Source organism: Nyctereutes procyonoides, unplaced genomic scaffold (assembly GCF_905146905.1).
Source record: "Nyctereutes procyonoides isolate TBG_1078 unplaced genomic scaffold, NYPRO_anot_genome, whole genome shotgun sequence".
Lineage (NCBI taxonomy): Eukaryota > Metazoa > Chordata > Mammalia > Carnivora > Canidae > Nyctereutes > Nyctereutes procyonoides.
The window spans coordinates 17,298,097-17,322,074 of record NW_026575160.1 but is presented as its reverse complement, the minus strand read 5'-3'; the positions used below and the strand labels follow the sequence as shown (position 1 = coordinate 17,322,074).

General features: G+C 51.1%; 1 protein-coding gene across 2 annotated transcripts in view; it reads right to left on the bottom strand.

Moving 5' to 3' along the window:
* MINDY4 (MINDY lysine 48 deubiquitinase 4) overlaps window positions 1–23,978 on the bottom strand; it is a 115,608-nt gene that overhangs the window by 49,659 nt on the left and 41,971 nt on the right. For both annotated transcript variants that reach the window (XR_008663076.1, XM_055314828.1), the window contains exons 6-11: window positions 21,155–21,213; window positions 15,691–15,797; window positions 13,072–13,188; window positions 11,766–11,854; window positions 2,395–2,496; window positions 736–799 (exon numbers count right to left, since the gene is read on the bottom strand). Coding sequence is in view for 1 of the 2 variants with exons in the window: in XM_055314828.1 (XP_055170803.1) it covers window positions 736–799; window positions 2,395–2,496; window positions 11,766–11,854; window positions 13,072–13,188; window positions 15,691–15,797; window positions 21,155–21,213 (538 nt within the window). In the remaining variant the exon portion in view is untranslated. The remainder of the gene's footprint in view (window positions 1–735; window positions 800–2,394; window positions 2,497–11,765; window positions 11,855–13,071; window positions 13,189–15,690; window positions 15,798–21,154; window positions 21,214–23,978) is intronic.

The following is a 23,978-nucleotide window of genomic DNA, read 5'->3' as shown; positions in this document are numbered from 1 at the left end:
GTGTGGAGAGAGGCAGGAGTCCCATCCAATGGGCCACCACCAGTACGGCTCTGAGCCCAGCAGGCAGTGTCATGAGGTCAGTGGAAAGCTGTGGGTCTGAGTTTCCTTTGCTTTCTCACGCAGCTCAGGAGAAAACCACTTGTAGAGACAACACCCAACTAGGTGAGACCCCTAATTAGGATCCTAGGGCCACATGTGCCCAAACTTAGGTCAAAGGAAACAAACTATGTCAAACAAAAGGCCTCAGTGAAGAGGAGGCTCATCTGTGGGAAATGTGGCTGTGTCCTCATTCTCATGTCTCCCATTTCTTTCCCTTACTTGGTCACACTAGGTCTGGCTTCATGGCTGGTGCTCTGCAAAGCTCTTCCTCATTCTCTACCCCACCCCTCTGTCTCCATGCCACCCCACTGCCCTCTCACAACAACCCCAGAGGGGATGCTGAGGAGACAGGGAGGGCTGTGGCTTGGCCAGAAGGCATCACACATGGACTGCTCTTCTCTGTACAGCCTCCAGGTGACAGGGTGTCCATCAGCCTTTTAGCCATAAGGGCAGTTCTGGCCAAACACCCCCAGACCCCCACCTCTGCCCGCACCCCATCCCAGGTGGAGGATCTGCTAGCCTGGGCTGCAGGGAGGGCTGACCCATCCCCAGCTGAGGGAGGATTTACTTATATGAAAGGAGACCATCCCCAAACAAAGCCAAAGGTTGCGTGATAATTTTTCCAGAAAGCCGTACTGTTTCTAAGACTCCATCTGCTTTGTATTTCCCTGTTGGACTGAAGTGCTGTGTTCCCGAAGCCCTAAAAAGGAAAGAGAGATGCATGAGTCCTCCGCATGGAGAGAAGACATGCCCTTGAGCCAGCGTGAAACCACATGTGCCACTGACTGAGGACAAATAAAAAGGTGGCTCTGGACGAAAGAATGGGACTGAGGGTTTCTCCTTTAGCCCCCGATTTGAACTCACCCAATAGGCTGGGCCCAGGGGACCTGATGAGTGGGGGAAGGGAAAGGAATGGAAAAAAGACCTCAGGAGGAGAGCTCAGGGTAACCAAACCCAAGTCCTGGCAGTAGGGAGTCTGCCTCTCACCCACGACTGACAAATAGATTTCCAGACCAGGAATGCTGACTTGCCCTTCGCTTTCAGGGCCGTGAGGAATTCCAGCCTCTGGCCTGAGGCTCCCCACACCAACCCCATCGCCATCTGTCTATACAACACCCTGTATGTGCAGCCCAGGAGATACACACTAGAAGTGGGGTCTGGGTGTGCGGCCCACGATGCCATTAGCCTGCTGCGTAGGCTGGGACAGCTGCTGCCCCTCCATCTGTAAAACGGGGAGAAATTGAATTTTTGCCCCATCTGTTTTCAGGGCTGCCATACAGATCCTAAGGGCCAGGGTTAATGTGTAATAATGTATTATCTGGAACACGAGTACCAAGGACAAGCACTCCATAGGAACAATAACAGTGATACCTAACTGTTAAGGTATTTAGTATGGGCCAGACATTGTCCTAAGCACTTCACATTTATTATTATTTACCATTTGCTTATATGGATAAATGATTTAAACTCATAGATAGTATTATCATTTGTTATATATGATTTATTTATATGGACTCATTTAATTCTCACAATCACTCTACCAGATAATCATTACTATCATCCACATTTTCCAGATGAGTACACAGATGAAGCACAAAGAGCACAACTGCCCAAGGTCATACAGCCAACAAACAACAGCATTGGGAGTTAGCCTCTGGAGCCCCTTCTCTTAAGCAGTATGCTCTAGTAATCATTCTACCCCACCTGGGTGTCACCTTTGGCCCCCAAAGGTACCCCTTTTACCCAAGCTTAGCCACAGGCCTGGGATGAAGTGATGCTTCCACTATGAAGGGCCAGATTAAAAAGCAGACCAACCATCCAGGGATGGTGTCCTCCACCTGCAGTAGGATAGAGGCAGCAGGGGAGGTCTCTTTTTCGGTGGCGCAGGGGGCCAGGTGACAAAGCGAATGGAAGCATGTCTTGGGGACTAGGAGAGAGGTATGAATCAGAGGTGTAACTGGTTCCTGAGAGGTCCAGATCAGAGAAATAGGGGAGCAGGCTTCCTAGGCCAGAAGTTTTCTCTGATGGGATGTGTCCCCCAAAGCTCCCCAGGGAGGAAGGCCAGGCAGATGTGACCCCCAGCAGAGATGAGACTGGAGCTGCGTGGAGGCCCCTCCAGGCCTCTCCCCATGCGGGGCTGCCTCGCTGGGCTTGTACCAGCGTGGGGCATGGGGCCGACATCCAGGAGGATACACAGACAAGCAACATCCCTAAGGACAGGAAAGCACATGGCCAGCTTGTCCGCAGCTGTGCCAGCGCATGAGTGGTAGCAGCATGGCCCTGGGGAGTACTTACAGTGTGATCACAGCTCTCTCTCGGCCCCCCGCCCGCCACACCATGTCTGCGATGGCCAGGGCGAGGCAGTGGGTCCTGTGGGCGTTGGAAGGCTGCAGCTGCCTGAGAAGGAAAAAGAGTGTGTTTATGTCTGTAGGGACACAAGCCAGGGACTGTGCCACCCTATAGCAGATGGCCTATTCTTTCCTCTCCCACACAGAGAGAACCCCGCAGCCCACAGACTCCAGCAGGGCCTCCTCGGACCCAGGCCAAAGGAAGACCCCTGAGGGAGAGGCCCTGGGTGGGACTGGAGGAGGAACAGGTCCAGGAAGCTGCCCAGGGGAGCAGAGGAGACCCTGGAGGCTTGGCAGGGCTGTGGGTTCTGATGGAGCCCAGGAGGCTGAGCTAAATGTGTTCGGGAACTCACGCCGCCCCAAGGAAAAGCGGCCACCCCAGGCAAATGCCTGGTACTGTCCTGACCCAGTCTTGGCCACTCCCAGTATCCAGGCCCCTGGAGAAAGCAGCCTGTGCGAGCAGGTGCCCTTCAAGCCCACCAGCCACAGGAAATAAGATCATGGGTGCAGACGGGAAGGCAGCCTGTCTTGCTGTTACTTATATATAGGGTGTGGAATGGGGGAGAGGAAGGATTAGGGGTAATCTCTGGGGGTTTAGTGGGTGCAGTGAGGCTGCCAAATGGAATGGGGAATGCAGGGCAGAGAGGAGGATTTGGGGAGCAGCTGGATGCGCATGCGGGACCCCTCGGTGAAGCTGTCTGACACATGGAAAGCCCAGGAGGGCATCGGGGCTGAGGGTAGGTTTATGAGCCGCCAGCATGTAAGAAATCCTTGGCACTTTGAGGGGCTAAGATTTCCCAGAGAGAGGACGGGGAAGGGCAGAGGCAGCAGCCAAGGATGGAACCCACAGAACTCTGGGTTATCAGAGACACAGATGAAAGCAGGAAAGGGTGCAGCAGTAGGGGCATGGCTGGGAGACAGTGCTGTTACCCAGTCCTGGGAACAAATGGGCTTTGAACAAAACAGGTAGTCAACAATGCCAAAAATGGCAGAGAGACACCTGATGATAAAAATGGTAACAAAGAAGCCCTGGTGCATGAAATGAGCAACAGGAAAGAACAGGCAATAGCCTGACAGAGACACTTCTTTCAGTTTCATCTTTCCAGGGCTCTTTAGAGCTGTACTTCCTGCCCACTGCTGGAATCTATGAATTTTTTCTAAATTCTTAGAAAAATTAAATTCTTACAAAAGCAGTCTGAGTGTTAGGCTCTTCCTAACAGACAAAGGTGCTTGATGAAGACCTGCTGGGGCTCAAAGGAATACACGGTGGGGGGTGGGGGGATTCTATGTTTTCAGTGCCCAGCTAATATTTGAGGTCCATGCTGAGCTGTGGGGCGGCGGGGAAACTGGAGAACCAGGCAACCAGGACACAGGTCAATATGATGGGCAGCATGTGGCCACTCCCCAGTGCCTGAGAGGCAGAGCAAGTGGTCTGCATCCAAGCTGTCCAATGACTTTAAAATGGGAGGTGAATGACACAGCCGTCCCTCAGTTCCCCTTCCATAAACAAGAGATGACAACAGTACCTCCTCTGTAGCACTGGGGGCTTTAAAACAAGGTGATAATGTGTAAGGTCCATAGACCAGTGCCTGGCATGGGATGAATGTTCAATAATGGACACCTATCACTATTGTCTTTATGGAAACATCAAGTCCCCACTTTGGCTGTGGTGACAGGAAGGTGAACTCCTAACATCTGGCGTGAAAGAACAAGCCCCTGACACCAGGCAATCCTTCAAACCTAATGAGACAAACAACAAGTCCTCAACCACTTGAAAGATGAAATGGCAGACTGCCTGCAACTTCTGCAGCCTTTGGAAGCCCGCCACGCTTCTCGAGGAAATGGTTACCACGCCATCACTAAACCAGGGAGCCTGAGCTGTGCGGGGAGCACTGGCCCAGGTCACCATCAACTATGAAAACAAAGGTAAGGAAATGTTGTTCTGGGTTTCCGGAGAGGTGATGCCAAGGACAGAGGAGGGCCTGGAAAGCAGGGCTTGTCAGACAAAGGAGAAAGGATTGGCCATTTATCTCTTTGGGTTCAGAACCTACGAAAGTAGGCTTCATCATCCCCACAGCTCCTGTTTCCTGCTGTGTGCCCTCCTGTGTGACCCCACTCAGGTGGCGACACACATCCTGTCAAATACCCCTCCTGAGAACCCCTGCCAATCCCCATCCTGCCCCTACCCAGGACTGGGGTGCCCTGCTTCCCCAGATGAGTTGTTACAGCCAGGGCCTGACCAGTGTTTCTGCTCCGTCTTGTCCCTGTGGGCTCTTCCTGCAACATAGGGGTGACCAGGGTACTCCCCGGTTAGAACCCTTATCATGGCTAGAATTGTGCAAAATTGTGTCTGGACTGTAAACTCTGCCTAGGACAGCTATGCTGGAAAACCTGCAGACTGGACCTGAGAAGTCCCCTTTCACACAGTCACTGTGCTCTACACGAACTTGCTGATGCGAGTCATGTGCTTCACTGAAAGCTTCTCGGTGTAGCCACAAATAAGATTTATAAAGCCGACACACAGGGGCACCTGGGTGGTTCAGTGGTTGAGCGTCTGCTTTTGGCTCAAGTCACAATCCTGGGGTCCTGGGATCGAGTCTCCCTGGGATCTGGCTCCCCGCAGGGAGCCTGCTTCTCCCTCTGTGTCTCTCATGAATAAATAAAATCTTTATTAAAAAAAAAAAAAAGCTGACATATTGAGCACTTACCATGTGCCAAGCACTGTTAGAAACACTTCACATGTATTGTTTCATCAGCCATCAAAGCTCCCTTATAAAGGTGGCAGTATTCTTGCCCCTTTTAAGAGAGGGAAACTGAGGCACATAGACTGAGACACTCGAGGTCACACCGTAAAGTTGGAAAAATTAAAACAGCATTGAGGGAGGAAGGAGAACTCGGGGAAGTGGAACCAACTGTCTGGAGCTCTTGGCTTTAAGAACCAGCATCCCTCTGTCTTCAAGCCCGTCTCTTCAGCACCGTGCAACACCACCAAGAGATCCAACTCATGTCTTCCTGATCTCACAAACTGGTCATAGACCATCTGAACCTCTGTGTTTCCACACCAAAATCCTCATTCCTCTCACTGGTTCTCATTTAGAAACTTTTCCCATCTCTCCATCCTCTCCTGGGCCCCAGTTTGCTCTTTAGAGACACATCTTTCCAGAAGACACAGTGGGAAAGTGCAGTGGCCGGGCCTGGGTTAGGCTCCTGGCTCCCAGGCCTTAGGGAAGCCCCTGGCCCTCGCTGGCCTTCACCTTCCCACACAGATATGGACACCGGGCCACGTGCCCCCAAGCATCATTCTGCCATTTGACTGGCCACAGGGTGGACAGGGCTATCCATGCAGATGACGACGAGAGGAAGGGAACAGTGGGGTAAGTCACCCAGACTCCAGCTTCACCAGGTACCTCCCTGCTTTAACCTGCAAAACCTCAACGACCAGGAGGGTCCTGGGTTGCCTTCATCGCTCAGATACACACTCATCAAACTCCTCCCACAAATCTAGCACCCAGCCTGGCTCTCCAACCAAGAGAAGTTTCTTTAAGCATCTACTTCCTCATGGGAGAAGTCCAGGATGAAGACATCTGTCTATGGGTGGTGGTGGGTGGTGGTGGGCGTAGGGGAGCAGTACAGCCTTCATGCTTGCCCAAACTACTCAAGTCCTCCAGAATAAAGGGATGTTCTGATGCTGATGATCTCCAACTAGCCTCACCCATCCACTCTGCTGTGCCCAGCAGTCCACATCTACAAACCACCCAGAGGAAGGCTGGGGAATGCCCGCAGCCTGTCTGTTCCCTCTCAGGCTCACCAGCTGCTGCCGGGGGTGGGAAGAAGCATGGTCTGGGGACTGCTGGACCTGGGGTCCAACCCCAGCTCTGCCACTGGTGTCCAGACAGGCCTCAGAAAACTGTCCCTCCTTCTCTGAGCCTTGAATGTGGCAATTTCAAAGGGCAGAGGAGGTGAGGAGCCAACATCCTTGTCTGTGGCTCTCTCTAGGCCTGCAGGGGAGTGAGGCTCATCATTGCTTCCCACAGCCAGCCACTGGCACGACCCCTCCCTCAAGGGGTAAAACACGGAGCCCTGCCGCCTGGCTCTGTCCTCGACTGAGGAGAGGCCAGCTGCCGGCCTGACAGAGTGGGCCCTAATGAAGCCAGACAGCCCTGAGGAAAAAACACCACCCCTGCCAAGAGGCCTTTATTTCAGCATGACTTCCCTGGAGGGCGCAGTCAATCCCCCACGCAGCTTCCACAGAATCGGTTCCATCCGTGGTGGGTGGAGGATGTGAGGAGGGGCCCCACCGCCAGGCCTGCAGCCCAGCGTGGGAAGGCCCACAGTCCTTCAAGCCCCCACCTCCACCCCCAGGGCCCAGAGTTGGGCAGCTGCCTAGACGGGGCGGGCCAGGCCACCGTGGTGTTCCTAAAGAGAACAGAGGAGTCACCTGCATTTTTTTTTTAAGTCGGGTCATTTCTGAAATCCTGGAATTTCAGTGTCAAAATGAAGTACTGAAGCCTCCAACTCCACTCAGCACGCACCAGCCAGGCAGAAACATCAACAACCCAACCCATCAATATTAAAATCGTATGAATAAATCAAGGAAACCAGAGGTGCTGGGCACAGAGAGAGGCTCCTACAGGGAGGTCACCCGTGGTTCACACGAGGCAGGGGGTCCCCAGGATTTTGCTGTATTACTCTTTGTACCCTTCTGTACTGAGTTCTTTCAATCAGCGGTAAGGAGGGAGGCTCTTCCCAGAAGCCCTCTGTGAAACACAGAGCTGCACCTTGGTCATGAGAGTCCATATAGGGTCCAGCACCCAAGTGTTCTAAACTCAGGCCATCAGCCTCCTGGCACTAGCCCCTCCTGACCCCTCTGGCTCTCCCATTGCTCAGAGTTTCTTCTGGGGCACAGCAGAGTCGATGGCAGACAGGCTCAGCCACAGATGCCAGGAGGGACCCCGGGCGAGCATCTTCCCTTTCTGATCTTCCTATGGTCCTGCCTGCTTGCACAGCCCTTGATGATTTGCATTTCCTTGTCGAGTCAAACTTAGAGGCAAGACAGAGATTCACCACTGAAAAAAGTGAGGCCTTGCAGCCCAGGTCTCTGGATCCAGCCCAGTATGTCCCACCCTGGAATGGGCTAAGGAGAGCAGGATACTCCTTCTAGCCTCAGCATGGGCACCTACAGGCTGTGTGGAAACTCACGTGGCAGGGACAACCCTCTGTGGCTTCTGACCTGCAGGGCCTCACGGCCACAAAGACTCTGCTCTCACTTCCCTCCTCTGCTGCCAGCCCTGGGCACCAGGCCCTTGCTCCCCTGACCTTGGTTTGCTGCAAGTCCTAGCTTGAACCCAGAAGACTCTCCCCTCCTACCCCTAATCCCCCTCGAGCCCCACCACAGCCCCACAGCAAGGGAAGTAGGAGAAGGAAACACAGGACTCGTGTGTGTGTGTGTGTGTGTGTGTGTGTGTGTGTGTGTAGGCATCTGGCACCGCCCCTTGCCTATAGTCTACCACCACTGGGACCTCCCTCAGCTCGTCCCCCTCTGAGGTACCTCTTCCTGAGCCCCTGATAGAACCCTGGTGGATGGAAGCAGAAAGCCAGCCCACGGCACTCAACCTGCATGGAGGTCAGCCCTGGTTGCAGCACCTGGGGCAGCAGGGGCTAGGGGTGCAGAAGGGAAGGTGTTTCTGGTAAGGAACAGTTGTGGGACTAGTTGTGGGGCTCTCCCCCAAAAGGAATAGTTGTGGGGCTCCCAAGAAAACTGAGGTCACTCTTCCGCAGCATGGATGCTCCCATGCTTCCTGGAGGAGGGGGCCCTGGCCTGCAGGCCAATCTCCCTGGATACTGCACACAGACCTCTTCTGGTTGAGCCAGGCAGCCAGACTGGGGCTCCTTCCCACCTGGCACACCCCTACATAAATCCCCCAGCAGCTCCTTCTTCCCCCTTCTCCCTCTGCCTATCCACCACTGCCCCTAGGACCCAGCTCAGACCCAACCAGCCTGGCCACCGTGGGCCTTCGATCTAGGCTGACCCCAATTCCCCTCTCAGAGTCCCAGCGGACGGGGAGCCTGTGGGAGCCAGGAATGCACTCCCTCCTCCCTCCTTCCCAGCAAAGACTTGACGGAACTCTCCTCTGGTCAGTGCTTAGACACCGGCCAGTGTAAACTGGGGCCTGAGTCCACGCATGGCCAGCGGTTGGCTTGCAGATGGTGGGAGGTGTTAGAGAATTTCACATCCCATAGCTGACCCATTTTGCTTTCTACCCAGAGCCCAACTTGCACCCACAACCAGGACGTCTTTTTGCCTTCCAGGCCCTGGCTCCGCTCTCTGGTGTGGGGACCAGACTGCTCCCTGGATAATATGCCTATGGGTATAGAGGCTAGAACATCCTCTCAGTGGTGGTGGGGAGGGACGAAAAGGAACTAAGCCTGCCTTGTGTGTGCCCTGGGCAGAAATAGCCCTTCCTGGAACCAACTTAAACACCCCATCCCAACCTTTGGGAAACAATCCACAACTTCCCCCAAGTACAAAGTCCAAGTTCAAAAGCAGCTCTGAAGGAGAAGGGGGCCGAAATAAATTATGAGACATCTCCAATGAGGGCCAAGGCCACGGCCTGACCCAAGCGGCTGGTAAGACCCCAAGGCCCTTGTGGCAGCCTGGCCCTGACCCATCCGCCAGCCTCAGATCTCATCCTGCCCCTACAAACTCTGCCCCAGGCACCCTCAGGCAACTCTCAGCTCCTCTCTCTGCCCTGCTCTCACTGCCCTCGGGCCTCTGACATATTGTTCTCCTTACTGGAACACCATTCCCTCCCCTCCCTGTTAGTCTGGATAACTCATGCATTTGTCTATGCGTTCATTCAACAAAAATTCTGAGGGCCTCTTCTGTGGAGTAGGCCCTGGGCTGGATGCCAGGGACAGACTGCGAACCAGGCAGCCCAGGGAGGCCCCTGTTCCCATGGGGCTGGTGTTCTCAGCGGAGGAGAAAGGACAGAAGACTGTGGACAGGTAACAACGTCAATGAACGAGGGCACCAAGTGGTGGGGAGGCCTTGGAGCAGGCCCAGGTTTGTCTCAACTAGGGAAGGCCTCCCTGATATCAAGGCCTCTGTGCTGTGAGGAACCCAGAAGAAGTCTGAGGGATTGGCTGGGAAGGGGGACACTGAGGGAGGAACAAGCATGTGCAAGGATGTGTGTGAGGCCAACTGGGAGTCCTGATTATCTCCAGACCTCAGTGAGAGTTAAATGTCACTCCTCCAACAGGCCTACCCCACCCTGCCTAGGTCTGGGTGAACCCTGAGCACCTGGCACATCCCTGTGAGCCTCCTGCTTGTCTGGCTCTCGTGCTTGATCATAGGTGCCATGAAAGCAAGGCCGTGGCTGTCCTGCTGAGCCCTGTGTTCCCTCCAAGCACCTGCCAAGCCCTCCCTGCATGCTTCTTTTCAGTGCAAGGAAGGAAGGTGGGCAGGCAGGGGCATGTGCACTCAGGGACAGTCCCTGCACCCTTTGAGGGCAGCAAGAGGTCCCTCACTTAGCAAGCAGGGAGCATTCCAGAATATCATGCACTGTGCTGCCTCTCCAGGAGAGTCGACAGCAGGGTAACCGTCGGCCGTGGTCACTGTGGGCAGCAGTCTGCTGGCTGGCCTTGCAGAGGCCTTGCACAGACAGGAGCGGCTATGTTCGGCCTGGTGGGGATGGGCACGGAGAACAGCAAGGACAAGGTGGGATCCTGCTGTGGAAATGCGATGTCCCTCTGCTCTGGCTATAGTTATGCTACACTGGTAATTAGCATCTTTTAGCTTGAGATACAACACCTTGATGATTACATGGTAATTAGACAAATTATATTATTAGACAAATTCTAAAATGCCAAGCAGGAAGAGCTACCTTCACTTAGGCCCTGTCTGAGGCAAACTCCTCTAAGTCAGTAAAAGATGTTTCATTTGTCCTGAGCTTGGCAGGATATCAGGGGAGCCAGCATCTCTCCCAGGAATCTAAACATGGATGAATGGGGAATGGGCCTTTGTTGTCTTTATAACACCTCAGGTTTGGTTTTTGGTTGGTTTGGTTTGGTTATGGTTTTTGGTTTGGTTTTCAAGGCACTGGAATGCCCAGAGCAAAGAGCAAGTCCCTATAATTAAAATTCAGAAACTAGGGACACCTGGGTGGCTTAGTGGTTGAGCACCTGCCTTCGGCCGAGGATGTGATCCTGGAGACCTGGGATCGAGTCCCACGTTGGGTTCCCTGCATGAAGCCTGCTTCTCCCTCTGCCCGTGCCTCTGCCTCTCTCTCTGTGTCTCTCATGAATAAATAAATAAAATCTTAAAAAAAAAAAAACTGGCAAAACTCAGCTGTGATTTTAGAATCTGTTTAATCACAACTTTGTGGAGGGGAATGGCAGTATCTACTAGGCAGGAGGACTCTTCTGGGGTGCCGGAGATATTTTTCTTTTTTGATCTGGCTGATAGGTTCACGGGTGTGGGACTTTGCAATAATGCACTGAGCAGAGCATATAGGAGTTGTGCACTTTTTTGAGATGTGTACTTTTCTGTATGCATGTTCTATTTCAATTAAGAGAGAGAGAAAAGAAAACATGCCAGTTCTAGAGTTCTGGGGGGTAACCGAGCCCAAGCTAGTAACTGGGCACACGGGGTGAGATCAGAGTAAGAAGCTGATCTCAAACTGGCCATCCAGCCCCGGCCTTGGCCAGCACCTTGCCAATCCTATCTTAGCACCCCCCACAGCAAACAACTGTGGTTTTCTATCCACCCCTCAACCTCACAGAGCACTCTGCCTGCACAGAGATGTTCCAGAAAAGTCGATGGAGTGAGTGAGGAGAAGGAGGTGCCCATGTGTAAACACTTAATGTGTGAGGTGGAAAACAAATGGCTGAAGGGAGTGGAAGCAATGCACTGTGGGGCCGGCTGGAATGCGTGGTAATGGCTGTTGGCAGAGGTGAGGTAACATGGGGAGGGAGGGGAGACCTGGGCTCAGTCGAAGGGTCAGCAGGTTGATGTGGGTGTGGATGGGATTTGGGCAGCTGCTGCGCTCGACTGCTGAGGAGGGGGCGGCCTGAGTTTGGGTGCCATTCCAGCAGCTGCTTGCCACATGGAGCAGGACTTAGCAACCCTCCCTTCTTTTAGAGGCAAACGCATGCAGGTCATTTAAACTGGTCAGGGCTGGCCCCATGAGCCAGTCGCCATTTCCCTTTCCAGAAGACAGGAAATATCAGGGAACACACACGCTTCCTTGCTTGTTTTTTCTGGACACTGAGGAAAAGACTTGGGAAAAGAAGATATTGCTAGAATGAGCGCTGACTTACCGAACACCGTCAGCTTTGCTATCTCCTTCAAATAGGAGTTTTTGTAGGACACAGCCTTGGACAGCTGCCAGAACCCCACAGGGACCCCCCTGCAAAGAAGGACATACATTAGTGCCAGTGAGGACTGGCCCAAGGCAGAGCTGTCTGTTCCTCCAGAACCAGCCTCTACCCACAGGTTATAGACATGGGGCCACGAAGCCACCGCCTCTCACACATGGGCCTTTGATACGCTGAATACTTCTACAAGGCACTGAGCCTGATCACAGAGAAGGGGGGGACAGAGGACCCAGGGCCCAGTACCGGAGAAGCAACAGGTCTGCAATGTCTCCTGCGAGGAAAGCCCGCCCTCACAGCCAGTCAGGTATACAACCAGGTATGTCCCAGGCATCCAGGGCCATGCTTCCACAGGCTGAGGATGTCAATGGTTTGCTCAGCCTTCAAGGCCCATCCTAAAGGCGTCCTCTACCAGGAAGCCCTCCCTGACGATCTCAGCAGCCCCTTCAGCAGCCTCTGCTTATGTGAGCACCTTCTACCCAGCTGTGGCCTGCCTGAGCACCCGTTAGGTGTGTCTTGGCCCCCTCACCCATGTTAGAGGAAGAAAGCTCCTTGAGAGTTCATCCCTGTAGGCATCCACAAGTACAAGGATTATCAGAGTAGCAGGTGTGAGTACCCTTGAACTGTGGGTGCAGGAAGAGGTGCTGAGCTTGGCCACACTAGGGACAGAGGCTAATAGTCCTGGGGTTCTTCCACAGGCAGTGAGAGGCAGGGGAGACTCTAGGGGCTTGAGAAACAGAACCCCATTGGGCTGCTGGATTTCGAGTATCTTCTTGCCCTTTAACCGGGGAAATGTGTACACACCGTGTCTGAATCCTGCCCCAGCCTACCTACATTTCCCTGTCTTACAAGGCACCTCCCCTTCATGCACTTCTTCTCAAAGCCTCCCCTTTATTCATGCTGCCTCCTGCTTCAAGTGTCCTCCTCTTTCCAGCCCCACCTGCAACACCATTTCCCAAGACTCTGCCTGAGGACCCCTTTGATGCGCCCAGCCAAACATAGGGCCTCCTTCCGCCCCTCTCAGAGAGGCTTCTGGCCATTGAGGAGAAGACTTGGTAGGGTGAGGGTCACATTCCCCAGCTCTTGCTCTACCAGCCCCCAATGCAGTCCCAGCACTGGGTGATGAACCTGGGGCTAGCCAGCACTGGATAGCTCAGGAAATGTGCATGGGACTTAGCAAACTGGAGGACACCCTGCTACTATATGTGCCAGGCCCGCAGAAACATCCCTGGGAGACGTAAAGGCAACCTGCCTTGTTCTGCACGATGCCATATTTTAATGACGCTTCGTCACTGAAGGAAAAACTCTGAAGTTTCCATTCTTCATTGAAACAGCAAAAGCTGGAACCGAACAGAAGAGTCTTTATGTCCTGTCAAAAGAAGAGAGGGTTTCGTTAGTTGTCTTAAGGGCAAACTTAGTATTATTAGTATTAAATTAGTATTAGCATTACTATTATTATTATTGGTATTAAATCATAGTATTATGCTGCTCAGTGTTTGAAGTCCCTCAGGAGCTGGTCTTGCATTCTAGCAGCACAGTCTGTTTTCCAGCAAGGTCATCGACTTTCGTTCTTTCACAAACTCATTCTTCTCACATTTGAGAGAAGAGAAAATGTGACCCTGAGGGTCTTGGCTCTGGAACATCCGCAGGCCAAACCAGCCTATGCTGACCCAGGCCCAAGTCTTTTTAGGTTCCTTAGAGGAAAACCGAAACACAAAATTTTAGTTCTAGAAGAGACCTTGGAGGTTCTCGACTGCACGCTATAATCACCTGTGGAGCGCTTAACAATCCTGGTGCTCAGGCCACATACCAGCCCAGCTAAATCAGAACCCCGGGGTGTTAGACTCCAGTGTCTGTAATTTTAAAAGCTCTCCAGGCAATTCCAAAGTGCAGCTATGTTGGAGAACTGGTGCCGTAAGACAGGCTTAGCAAACTATGACTCACAGGCCAAATTTGGCCCCACACATGTTTTGTAAATAAAGTTTTACTGAAACATGGGATCACCCATTTACTTATAGATTTTCGATGCTGGCTTCTACGTTACAATGGCAGAGTCGAGCGGCTGCAACAAAGAGCCCAAAATACACAATCTGTCCCTTTACAGAAAAAGTTTGCCAGCCCCTGCATTAGTACCACCCCCTACTACATGTAAGAATCTCCTCTATGCCATCACCTACAAGTGGTCCCCCGTGAACTCAACTTGAACCCCAACAACCCAGTGAAGGGATTCCCACCACCCCCCAAGGCAGTACCTCCATTTTTTCACAGCTCTGTATCCTCTAAATTTCTAGCTGATATTGATATCACTGTGCATCTCCCATAAACCCAAGCCCTACCCTGCAGAGCCCTGGAAAGTGCCCTGAGCAGCCCTGGAAGGCACGGCCTCTCCTAGAATGCCCCTTCCTAATGCCGCTACCTCCTCTCTGTCCACCATGATTTTATAAGGTCTCTGAAGGATCAACACATGGGTTGTATGGCCACCTCTCCAGGTCAGATCTTTCCTGCAGATTCAGATTATTTCCTTTCAGAATTTTTTTTTTCATTACACGTGAGGAAGTCTAATTGATCAAAGCATTGGTCTACACGACGTCAAATGTGGGCTGGCGGCACACAGGAGAGAAGGCTGGGTGAATTCAACTGCCAGGACTTGGTTTCCCGTCTTACACAACAACAATCAAACAAAAAACAAATTTGAACTGAGTTTTTTGAGAGCTTAGAAACTACAGGGACTGGAGTTTTCTGGCTGAAGCCCATGTCTGTTCTCTTAATCACAGAACGACAGGCCGCTAAGCACAGTGTGGTCACCAGGCCACAGAGTTGCAAGCCTGGAAGCCTGTGTGCTATGGATGCCTGTGCCCTGGGCCCTCCTTTTCCTGGGTGGGCCTCAGGTTTTCCAGCTTTCGGAAATGCTACTGCTGGATGGTCTGATTTTAGGAGTCTCAAAGGGCCCCTCTCAAAATAGGAGTGTGCACTGCAATGAATCACAGCCCTGTGGCTACAGATAGCCAGAGCACTTACTCCCGGGCTTGAGGCCATGTAGAGTGTATGACCCTACCCCCTGGCCTCCTCTGCCCTATGGTCTGAAAAGAAGGAAAGAAAAGAGAGGGGAGGAATGGAAAGGGATAACACTCCTAGAAAAATCTTTGACTTTTTTATCTGTGAGCTGAGTAAATACTTATAGATAGGAAGCAAAGGAGGTCAACTGCATCCCCAGGCATTTTAGCTTTTCCTCCTGGATCCTGGTTGAAGAGCCAGTGGCAGACAGCAGGAGCAGCATTCCATCCCCCAGAAACTGCCGGCCAAGGGGAGAGGTGAGGCCATCTGGCAGCTGAGATGGTGAGGAATCCAGGGCATCCCTGCAGAGGAGGCTGACAAGGCCAGGAACCTGCTCCCTAAGTCTTATGACCTCAAGTGCCCCCCAGGAGGCCAATGCCAATGTGAACCCAATGCTAAGGAATGATTAACACCCGGATATCCTTCCCTCACTTCGATGCAGCCTGAGCCCAGCTTGGGAGATGAGCGCCAAAGAGCCAGTCAAATGAGGATAGTCCTCCTACTGCCATCACAACTCTGGAGTTGCCTATTGCACATGTGGGGTAGCAGCACTAGGCCGAAAGGAGAACAAGACCTTGGAATGTCTGAATGGGAGGAGGTTGTACGCTCACCTCCTCTTGGAGAGGACAAGGCCCTCACTTTCCTGACTGGAATTTCCATTTTAACAATGACTGAGACATAAGCTGAATGGGGCCAGAGGGATCAAAGTCACCTCACCCACACCAATTCACACCAAGACAGCCTCGATTCACACTGCACCGATTCATACCAATTCAAATCAAAATGCATCCATCCACACTTTTAACTCCACACCAACCTTGGCCACTGAAAGGTCCATCGGCTTTGACACTATTTGCAGCTTGAGCATCGTTGGGACTGGAGACAGGATCACTTCTTCCCTTGTCAGTTCATCCTCCACATCCTCTGAAAGAATACCAGGACATGTGAGCTTCTCGTTATGATGCATAGAGAACAGAGTAAGAAATCACTTGGGGTGTCTGGGTGGCTCAGTGAGGTGTCCAATTCCTAGTTTCAGCTCAGGTCATGATCTCAGGGTCGTGGATTGAACCTCATACCGGGCTCCACACTCAGCAGGGAGTCTACTTCAGATTCTCTCCTTCCCCCCTTCCTCTGTCCCTCCCCCAGCTCACCCTCTTCAAATAAATAAATAAATAAATAAATCTTTAAAAAAAGAAAAAAAAGAAATCTTTTAACACAAAAGACATGGATGAGTTTGAATGAAAGGAGGGCTTTCCCAGCTTCAACCTCTTTGGAGTTCCCAGCCCTTCACCAGAAGGAAAAAAGGCAGAGCGAGGGCCCTTGCTCCTTGTCGCAGCTCCATGCTGGTCCATGGCACAAGGATGCTGTGATTTGGCTACTGGTCCACTAGAAAGTTCTGCCTACGGACATGCAGTGAAACAAGAGCCTAGGTCTGAAGCCATGGCATGGAGTCAGGCCCAGAAAAGCCTCCCTCAGACATGTTTCTTAAAAAAGGTGGGCAGGGTGTGCAAACCTATGGCCGAGGACAAACATGAAGAGGGCAGAATTAGGAAAGAAAATGCTGCCATTCCTGATGAAATAATAATAATAAAAGATTATCACTGTCATGGCTTTCACTTACCAACCACTTGTGCTTTAGCACCTAAGTCCTGTAACAGTCCCAAGATGGGGCAATTATCACCATGCCCACTTACAGGTGAGAAACTGAGCCTACAGAAGTGAAATGACCGGCCTGATAGCCTGCAGAAAGAAAAGTGGCAGAGACAGGATAAAACCCAGGCCAACTCCTAATTGTTCTGCCATCCTGCCAGCCAGACTTCCAGACCTCCCTGGACCTCCAGCCGGAAGGGACACTAAGTCACATATCGCATACGGTCTTCCTACAGCTGGAGCAACAAAGGCCCGGAGAGGGTCCCAGGGTGGTCTTGGCAGCACCAGCCTGTGCCTTCCTAGCTGGCTGAGCCTCCCTCCTGCCACTTTACCCACGGCTGCAGCATTTACCAGAAAACTCAGAGGAAGGACCCAAGTGAAAACAATCCAGGATAATTATGCTGTCAAAGCTGAGTGGACCAGTCTCCAGAGAGCCTACTGAACCTGTTTTTTCCTCATTTTCCCAAGATTAAATGATTATTTTAAAAGTACACTCCACTACATAGAAATCAACATTATTGCTCATAATTCTGTACATCTGGGACTATAGAATTGTCATTATCCCTGCCCCACATCTTCTGGAGATGCTATCCAAAGGCCAACATCCCCAGGACACACGTCTTATATCCTATTCTACAGTCTCCTTTTCTCCCCTGGAGGAGGACCAGGCACAGGACGAGGCCAACTCCACTGAGAAGGAAACCCTTCCACCTTTAAGCTGAAAAAAATTAAAAGTAAGTCTGGAATTTAAATGAGAACTCTTCTTAGTTAGGGCCTCTGAAAAAGTCACCCTGTGACCACAGCCCTATAAAAGTACCCAGAATTATGACCAAATGTTCACTCAGCAACATACATAGGTCTTAAAAACATGGTGCTCAGTAGAGAAAGCAAGAATGCGGATGGGATGTATAAGGCGGATGCGATTTACAACCGTCACAAACACATGCACACAAAAAACACTACACATTTTGCAAGAACATACACAAGTAAGCAGATATTGACTAAGTACTGGAGAATGGTGGCTCGAGGAGAGGAGGGTCATGGGAGCGTGGGGGTGGGGCTAAAGGGAAATGAAGGAAAGCAAGAGGAAGGGAGGAGGAGAGACAGAGAAGGAGAGGGAGAGAGAGAGAGGGGAGGTACAGGGAGGGAAGGCCAATGGGCAGGCTTGCAAAGATCAATACTGAGAATGTTCCCTGGGGGAACAGAGATGTGTGATTAATTCAACCCTGGGCAGCTGAGGCCCAGAACAGATGGGAAGATAACCTGAGTGACTCTACCAGGCCCCAAAGGGCTCCTTGCAACGCCTCAGCCCAGACTGTTTCCTGGAGGCGAACAAGGGGCAGTATTTAAGCCTATTTGGAGGCTTCTGTTTAGTCTGAGTTTGTCCGAGAGGGAGTTGGGGCCGAAACGAGCTCTGCTCAGGGCTCCATGAAGTGAATCTGAGACTGAAAGCTGGGGGCCCAGGGGACACAGGCCAGGTGGAGACCCCGAGAGCAAGCAGCCATCCTCAGCTATGCCAGGAGGAAGTTGGCCCCTGCGCAGGGATTTGGTTCAGGACCACAGAGCAGGCCTCGGGCCCAGATGTGGTGGGACCGCCATGCGAAGGAAAAACAAAGCACTCCAGAATGACATGTTGGCCAAGCAGACAAAACCATCTGCAAATGCCGGTGGTTTCAGGATGCTATTTTTAAGGCCCTGGAATAAGGGTCTGGTTGAAAAGAAGCAAGGGAGTTTGTTTCCCATACCATTGTATTTACCCTTTAGAGGAAAACATATATACACACACGCACACACAGTAATATATAATAGAGGTCCATACACGTCTGATGGGTATTTCCCACTGACTGCAGATATCTTGCCCTGGAAGTGCCATAACACCCAGACCCGGAATCTCAGCACAGCACCCCTCCAAGACTGCATTCGGATAACAGATCCCATCTCCCCAGCCTGAGACCTCAGCTCTCTCTCACACACCACGAGGATCCAGCCTCCAGATCATTCTGCCTCCAGGATGTCTCATACCTCACCCCTACCCCATCTCCCTCCACTGTTACAGGAATATGTCATTCTTTTTTTTATCCATCCATCAAGCACTTCATTAAGCATCTGTGGTGTACCAGGGATTGATTATGTGGGACAGTGGAGGTCCAGAGAGGAGTAAAGCACCACCCCCTGCCTTCAAGAAGCTCTCTGCCTAGAGGGAGACACAGAGCCCCAAACAAATAATGTAACATGAGACAGTGCAAGGGTTTTAAGCAGAGGAGAAGGGGCAAATAGTTCTGCCTTAGAGGGCGACAGGAGCTTTCCATAAGAGCTAACTATTCGAGCAGGGTCTCGAAGTACCCAGAGGATTTCGCCAGACAGAAGAGGGGACCAATCACATCTTTCTGAGACTATTCCAAGAGTCTGTTCTTGGATAGTCTTCCAACCTCCAGGACCCCACTGTTCTGCCAACCTCCAGGCCCTTATCTCTAAAATCCATCCTCCACAGGTATCCAGAGATAGCCCAGAACCCACAGCACTGCACACATTACTCACCTGCACAGAATCTTCAAGTGCTCATTACTGGCTAATGATTTACAGTCAAGCTCGTTAGCACAGCACTCAAGGTCATCCTGGCCCTGGCACACCTTCGTTCCAGCCCCATCTCCTCCTGACCCCAAGACTTCCCCTATGGGCCAGCGGCCTCAAGCCAATCACTCTTTCTCATACTCCGTGCCTTGTCTACAGGCTTGTTGCACATCTCTACTTGGCAAGACCTTGCTCAGCCTTCAGAGCCCCATCTAAATACTACTTCACTATGGAGACTTCTGGAACCCACCACAGAGCTTGGCTTATACATCTCTTGAAGCACTGATGAACTGCTAATCATCTGCTTTATGTGTTGCTATCAGAGGACACCTCTCTTCCTTTGCCCCACCCAACCCACCCCTCCAAGAAAGTAGGTCACTTTTTATTCCCCTTGATGTACTTTCAACGGCCTCATCTATGCCCTGGCACGTAATCACCAACAGAAGTTTGCTGAACTGGACCAAAGGAAAATGAATTGGGAATCAGGGTAGGGAAGAAGATTCTATTCCTCTAACCAAATTTTATTCCTTGTCTCTGCCTCACCCCAAAACTTCTCTTGCCCTTCCTCTTGAGGGCTGGGTTCCATGATCTCTTACCTGTTACGTCCTTCCCCTTTTCTAAATCATTAGCTGAGCCACTAGCAAAGTGGGGTCTGCCTCCCTCTGGAAAACACACACAATTCAAACAACTAGGTTCTGAGAGAATTGCTAAAAGCCTTCCTTCCAATAGAAGCCCTCTGGGTTCTGAAGGCCAGGAAGTGCTTCATTTTATGTCCAAACAGGAGTGGCTTTCACTGGAAAATCTTAAAGTGCAGTGCTTTACAGAAACACTTCGGATGCCAGCACTTGCTGGCTCCGTACCTCGTTCTGCATTGCCACGTGCAGGACTCTGCCCCTTCCCGGGCTGGCCAAATGACACCCACCAGGCACTTCTGATGATTAAAACTCTAAGGGAACTGTTACCTCTGAAGTGAGCTGAGCAGAATAAACAAACCCCTGCCTCGACATTCAGAGAGAGGCCCCCTGCCTTTCAACTTCATCAAAGCAAATTGTCAGACTGCATGTCTCACACAAGAAACTTCTAAAGAGTGCATTGCTTTTTTCCTTTGGTTTAAAGGGAGCACTTAAAAGGAGAGGGAAAGTATGTGAAGAGCTCCTGTCTGCCAAAATGGCCCAACAGGTAAATTGCTGGCTTCCGGAAGAAGACCAAATATCAACGGCACTCGAGGCTCATCCTTTCAAGTCTGGTCGCTGGTTTGGCATTATGCATTCCACTGCTGCTTTACCAAGCCCCGCAAACACATCAGTCCTTGAGGAGTAGAGAATTATAGAAAGAGGAAACAAAAGATCGCTTCAAAACTAGAACGGATGGACATGTTCTCTATCTGGATCCTGGAGAGTAGTTATAGGGATGTACATATATGCAAAAATGCGTGGAGCTAAACACTTAATGTGTGCACTTGGGGATCCCTGCCCTGGGTGGCTCAGCGGTTTAGTGCCTGCCTTTGGCCCAGGGCGTGATCCTGGAGTCCCGGGATCGAGTCCCACATCGGGCTCCCAGCATAGAGCCTGCTTCTCCCTCTGTCTCTGCCCCCGCCCCTCTATGTCTATCATGAATAAATAAATAAAATCTTGAAAAAAGAAAAAAAAAACAGGTGTGCACTTAAGTACATCACATTTATGCCTAAATAATAAATTGATAAAGTTTTTAAAGGATGGTCCCCGCCAGGCAGAGCTGTCTTCTGGAGACCTTGGTAGGTTCTCAATAGCCCTAAAAGAGCCTCCAAAGGCAAAAGAGGCCCCTCTGTACCCCGCCCACTGCCCCCCACCCCAAGGTGGGTCTAAAAATGCCCAGATTTCTTATAAGGATTTCTCCAGGACTGAAAGAAGACAAAAGAAGACAGCAACCAAAAAAAGAGAAGCCTGCTCTACTCACTGGGCCAGCCTCTCCTTCCTAAGGTCAGGTGGGAGGTAAGGAGCACCCACCCACTAACTCCCAGATGGAGCAAATAAAGCCCCCTGAGCCCCACGGGCACAGCATAGAGGCACAGCTGCACCTACCAAGTTGCAGGACACCCAGCTCACCATCAGCTTTGTTGGGCACTGGCAACTTGTTTTTCCTAGAAAAAAAGAAAATGTCAATGTACCAGAGGAAAATGATACTGAAACACAAACAGCAGAGAAGAACATGAGGAGCACTGGATGGGGGTTCAGGGGCTGGTTCTCTCTGGCCCTGGCCCTGCCATTCATGTGTGCCTCGCACCAGCCACTCCCCCTCTCTGGGTCGCAGGTTCCCTCACTGGATGGGACTAAACACCCTCCCAGGTGCCTCTCAAATATGTGTTCTCACGGACACACACACATACACACAGCAGCCAATACAGGACAACATACCTTGTAGTCTGACACTTGCCAAGAACCAAATGCAAGTGTATCTTGCTGATGTCACTGTGATAGTGCTAGAAAACACACACACGCGCGCACACACACAAAAATCAAGTGCTTGTAATTAATCATTGCACAGATATTTTTTCATCACATCTCTATTTTCTTTTTATTTTTTTTTCCTCCTAGCTTTCTTGTAAAGCCATCAGCAGTCATTTATGAGAAACCTCTAAAATGCACCAAAAACCTGTCCTGGGATTCTGATCCTTAAGTTCATGTATGTACATGTGGAGCTTTCTTAAAATGGCCCACCTGTATTTTAGCTCTCTTTAGATTTTTTTTTCCCTCTGGCATGCAACATTCTGGATTAAAGCAAATCTTTTTTTTTTAAGAATGTATTAAGAATAACAATATTACATCACTCTCTGAAAATCCATTTACTATGTTAAAAAATGACAGCCCTTTTGAACATGGCATTGAAATATATTTTCCTCCAACATCCTTGCAGGGTAAGATATGATTGAAGTAACAATCGTAACCTTGCCACGGTACGTTCTATTGAATTGGCTTCCTCCTGAAGATGTATGAAGGGGCGTGAGTAGAAGACCACAGAGGATGCATGGCACCAAATCCGTGAGCACACACTGCTCTGAACTCTGAGTTTCTTTCTCTGGCCTGGGGCTCTGGAACACAGAGCTCCTTTCCCCCACCCTCCCAGGCAGCCCTGATCCTCCCCCACTGGGTCAAGCCCATTTTTCCCCAATTCAAAACCACAAAATTCCTATGTCTCTACGCTACCAGGATTCAGCAAGCGTTCTCTTGGGGACTGGTAAAAGAACAAGCTGGAAAGAGAATCTGAGGCTTGGAGGGGCAGGAGGAGGAGGTGGAGGGGGAAGCAACACAGATGCTGTGTCACAGCCTCCCTTCCCCAGCCTCCAGCAATGAGAAACTGCACTTCACCAGAGGCTTCTGTAAGCATCTCTCTCCCACCGCCACTGGCTCTGCCACTAGAGGCTGAGGACCCGAGTTCCACCTCTTTCTGCCCCTTCTGTCACTATTCCAACCTGAGACTAAGGCAAGATGCCTCCCCTTCGCATCTCAGTAGCCCTTCCTGAAAAGTGAGGATCGAGGCACGGTGCTAGATGACCTCTAAAGTCTGCCCCGAAGCATCCAAGCAGGGAAAAGCAGGAGCAAAGACATCTCCGGAAGGCCCCAAAGAAAATGACATCTCTCTTGTACCTGGCTCTGCTCTCTCTGTCTGTCTCTCACCCAGATCACTGGTTCCCTGAACCCCCAGTGTGATTGATGCCCCACCTCACACCGACTCTCCACATCTCTCTCACACGGGTGTCAAGGGAATCTTTCTAAAAAACAAATCTGAATACGCCACAGCGTGGTTGAAATTCTTCAAAGGTTCCCCATCATCATCACCACCACCAACAATAATATTTATAAAAATGACAGCAATAATAACAGCAAATACTCTCTGACTCCTTTGGCTGTTCCAGGCACTGTGCTGATGCTCTGCAAGCAACAAAAGCCATCTGCTTCTCGGGACAGCCTTATGAAGAAGCTGTTGTGCTGAACCTCACAGACGTCCAGTAATTTTCCCAGTACAAGTAAGTGGCGGCACAGGAATTTGAACCCAGGCAATGATGCCAAAGACAAAGGCAGCAACCACCACATATACTGCTTCCTTGAAAAATAAAATCCAGGATGGGGCGCCTGGCTGGCTCAATCAGTGGCACCATGACTGTTGATCTCAGGGTTGTGAGTTCGAGGCCCATGTTGGGTGTAGAGGTCAAGTTACAATAAAACATTAAAAAATAAAATAAAATGAATCCAGGCCCCTTAGGGTGCCCTATGGGCTATCTATTATTTGGCCACCTACCACCCCAGCCCCCTCTCCCTCTGCACCCTCACACTCCATGTGCATTCCCTGCATGCTGAGCTTCTCAGCCTCTGCCTCTGTACCTTTTCATAAGCACTTCAATCAGGCTAGAACATCCTTTGGCAAACCCATGCTGATCCTCTACAGCCCAAGGGTATGCCACTTCCTTCTCAACTCCAAACACACATTCATTCATTTCCTCACTCTCTCATTCAGCAAATCACATGGCAGTTATCTGGCAGGCCTGTCCCTGCCCAAGGGAGACCCAGGCATGGAAACTGAACAGACACAAACTGCAATTTGACTTGGGCATAGTAGGTTGAATAGTGGTCCCCAAAGATATTTCTGAATGGTAACTTAGATGGCAGAAAGGACTTTGCAGATGGGACTAGGTTAAGGACCTTAGGATAAAAGAGGGTATCCTGGATTATCCAAGTGGGATCCATGAAATTACAAGCATGCTTATAATAGGGAAGCAGAAGGAGAGGACACAGAAGAGGAGAGGTGGTGTGATGCCCAAAGCAGAGGTTGGAGGGGTACACTCCGATGATGCGGGAAGGGCCACAAGTCCAGGATGTGGGTGGCCATGAGAAGCTCCAAAGAAGCAAT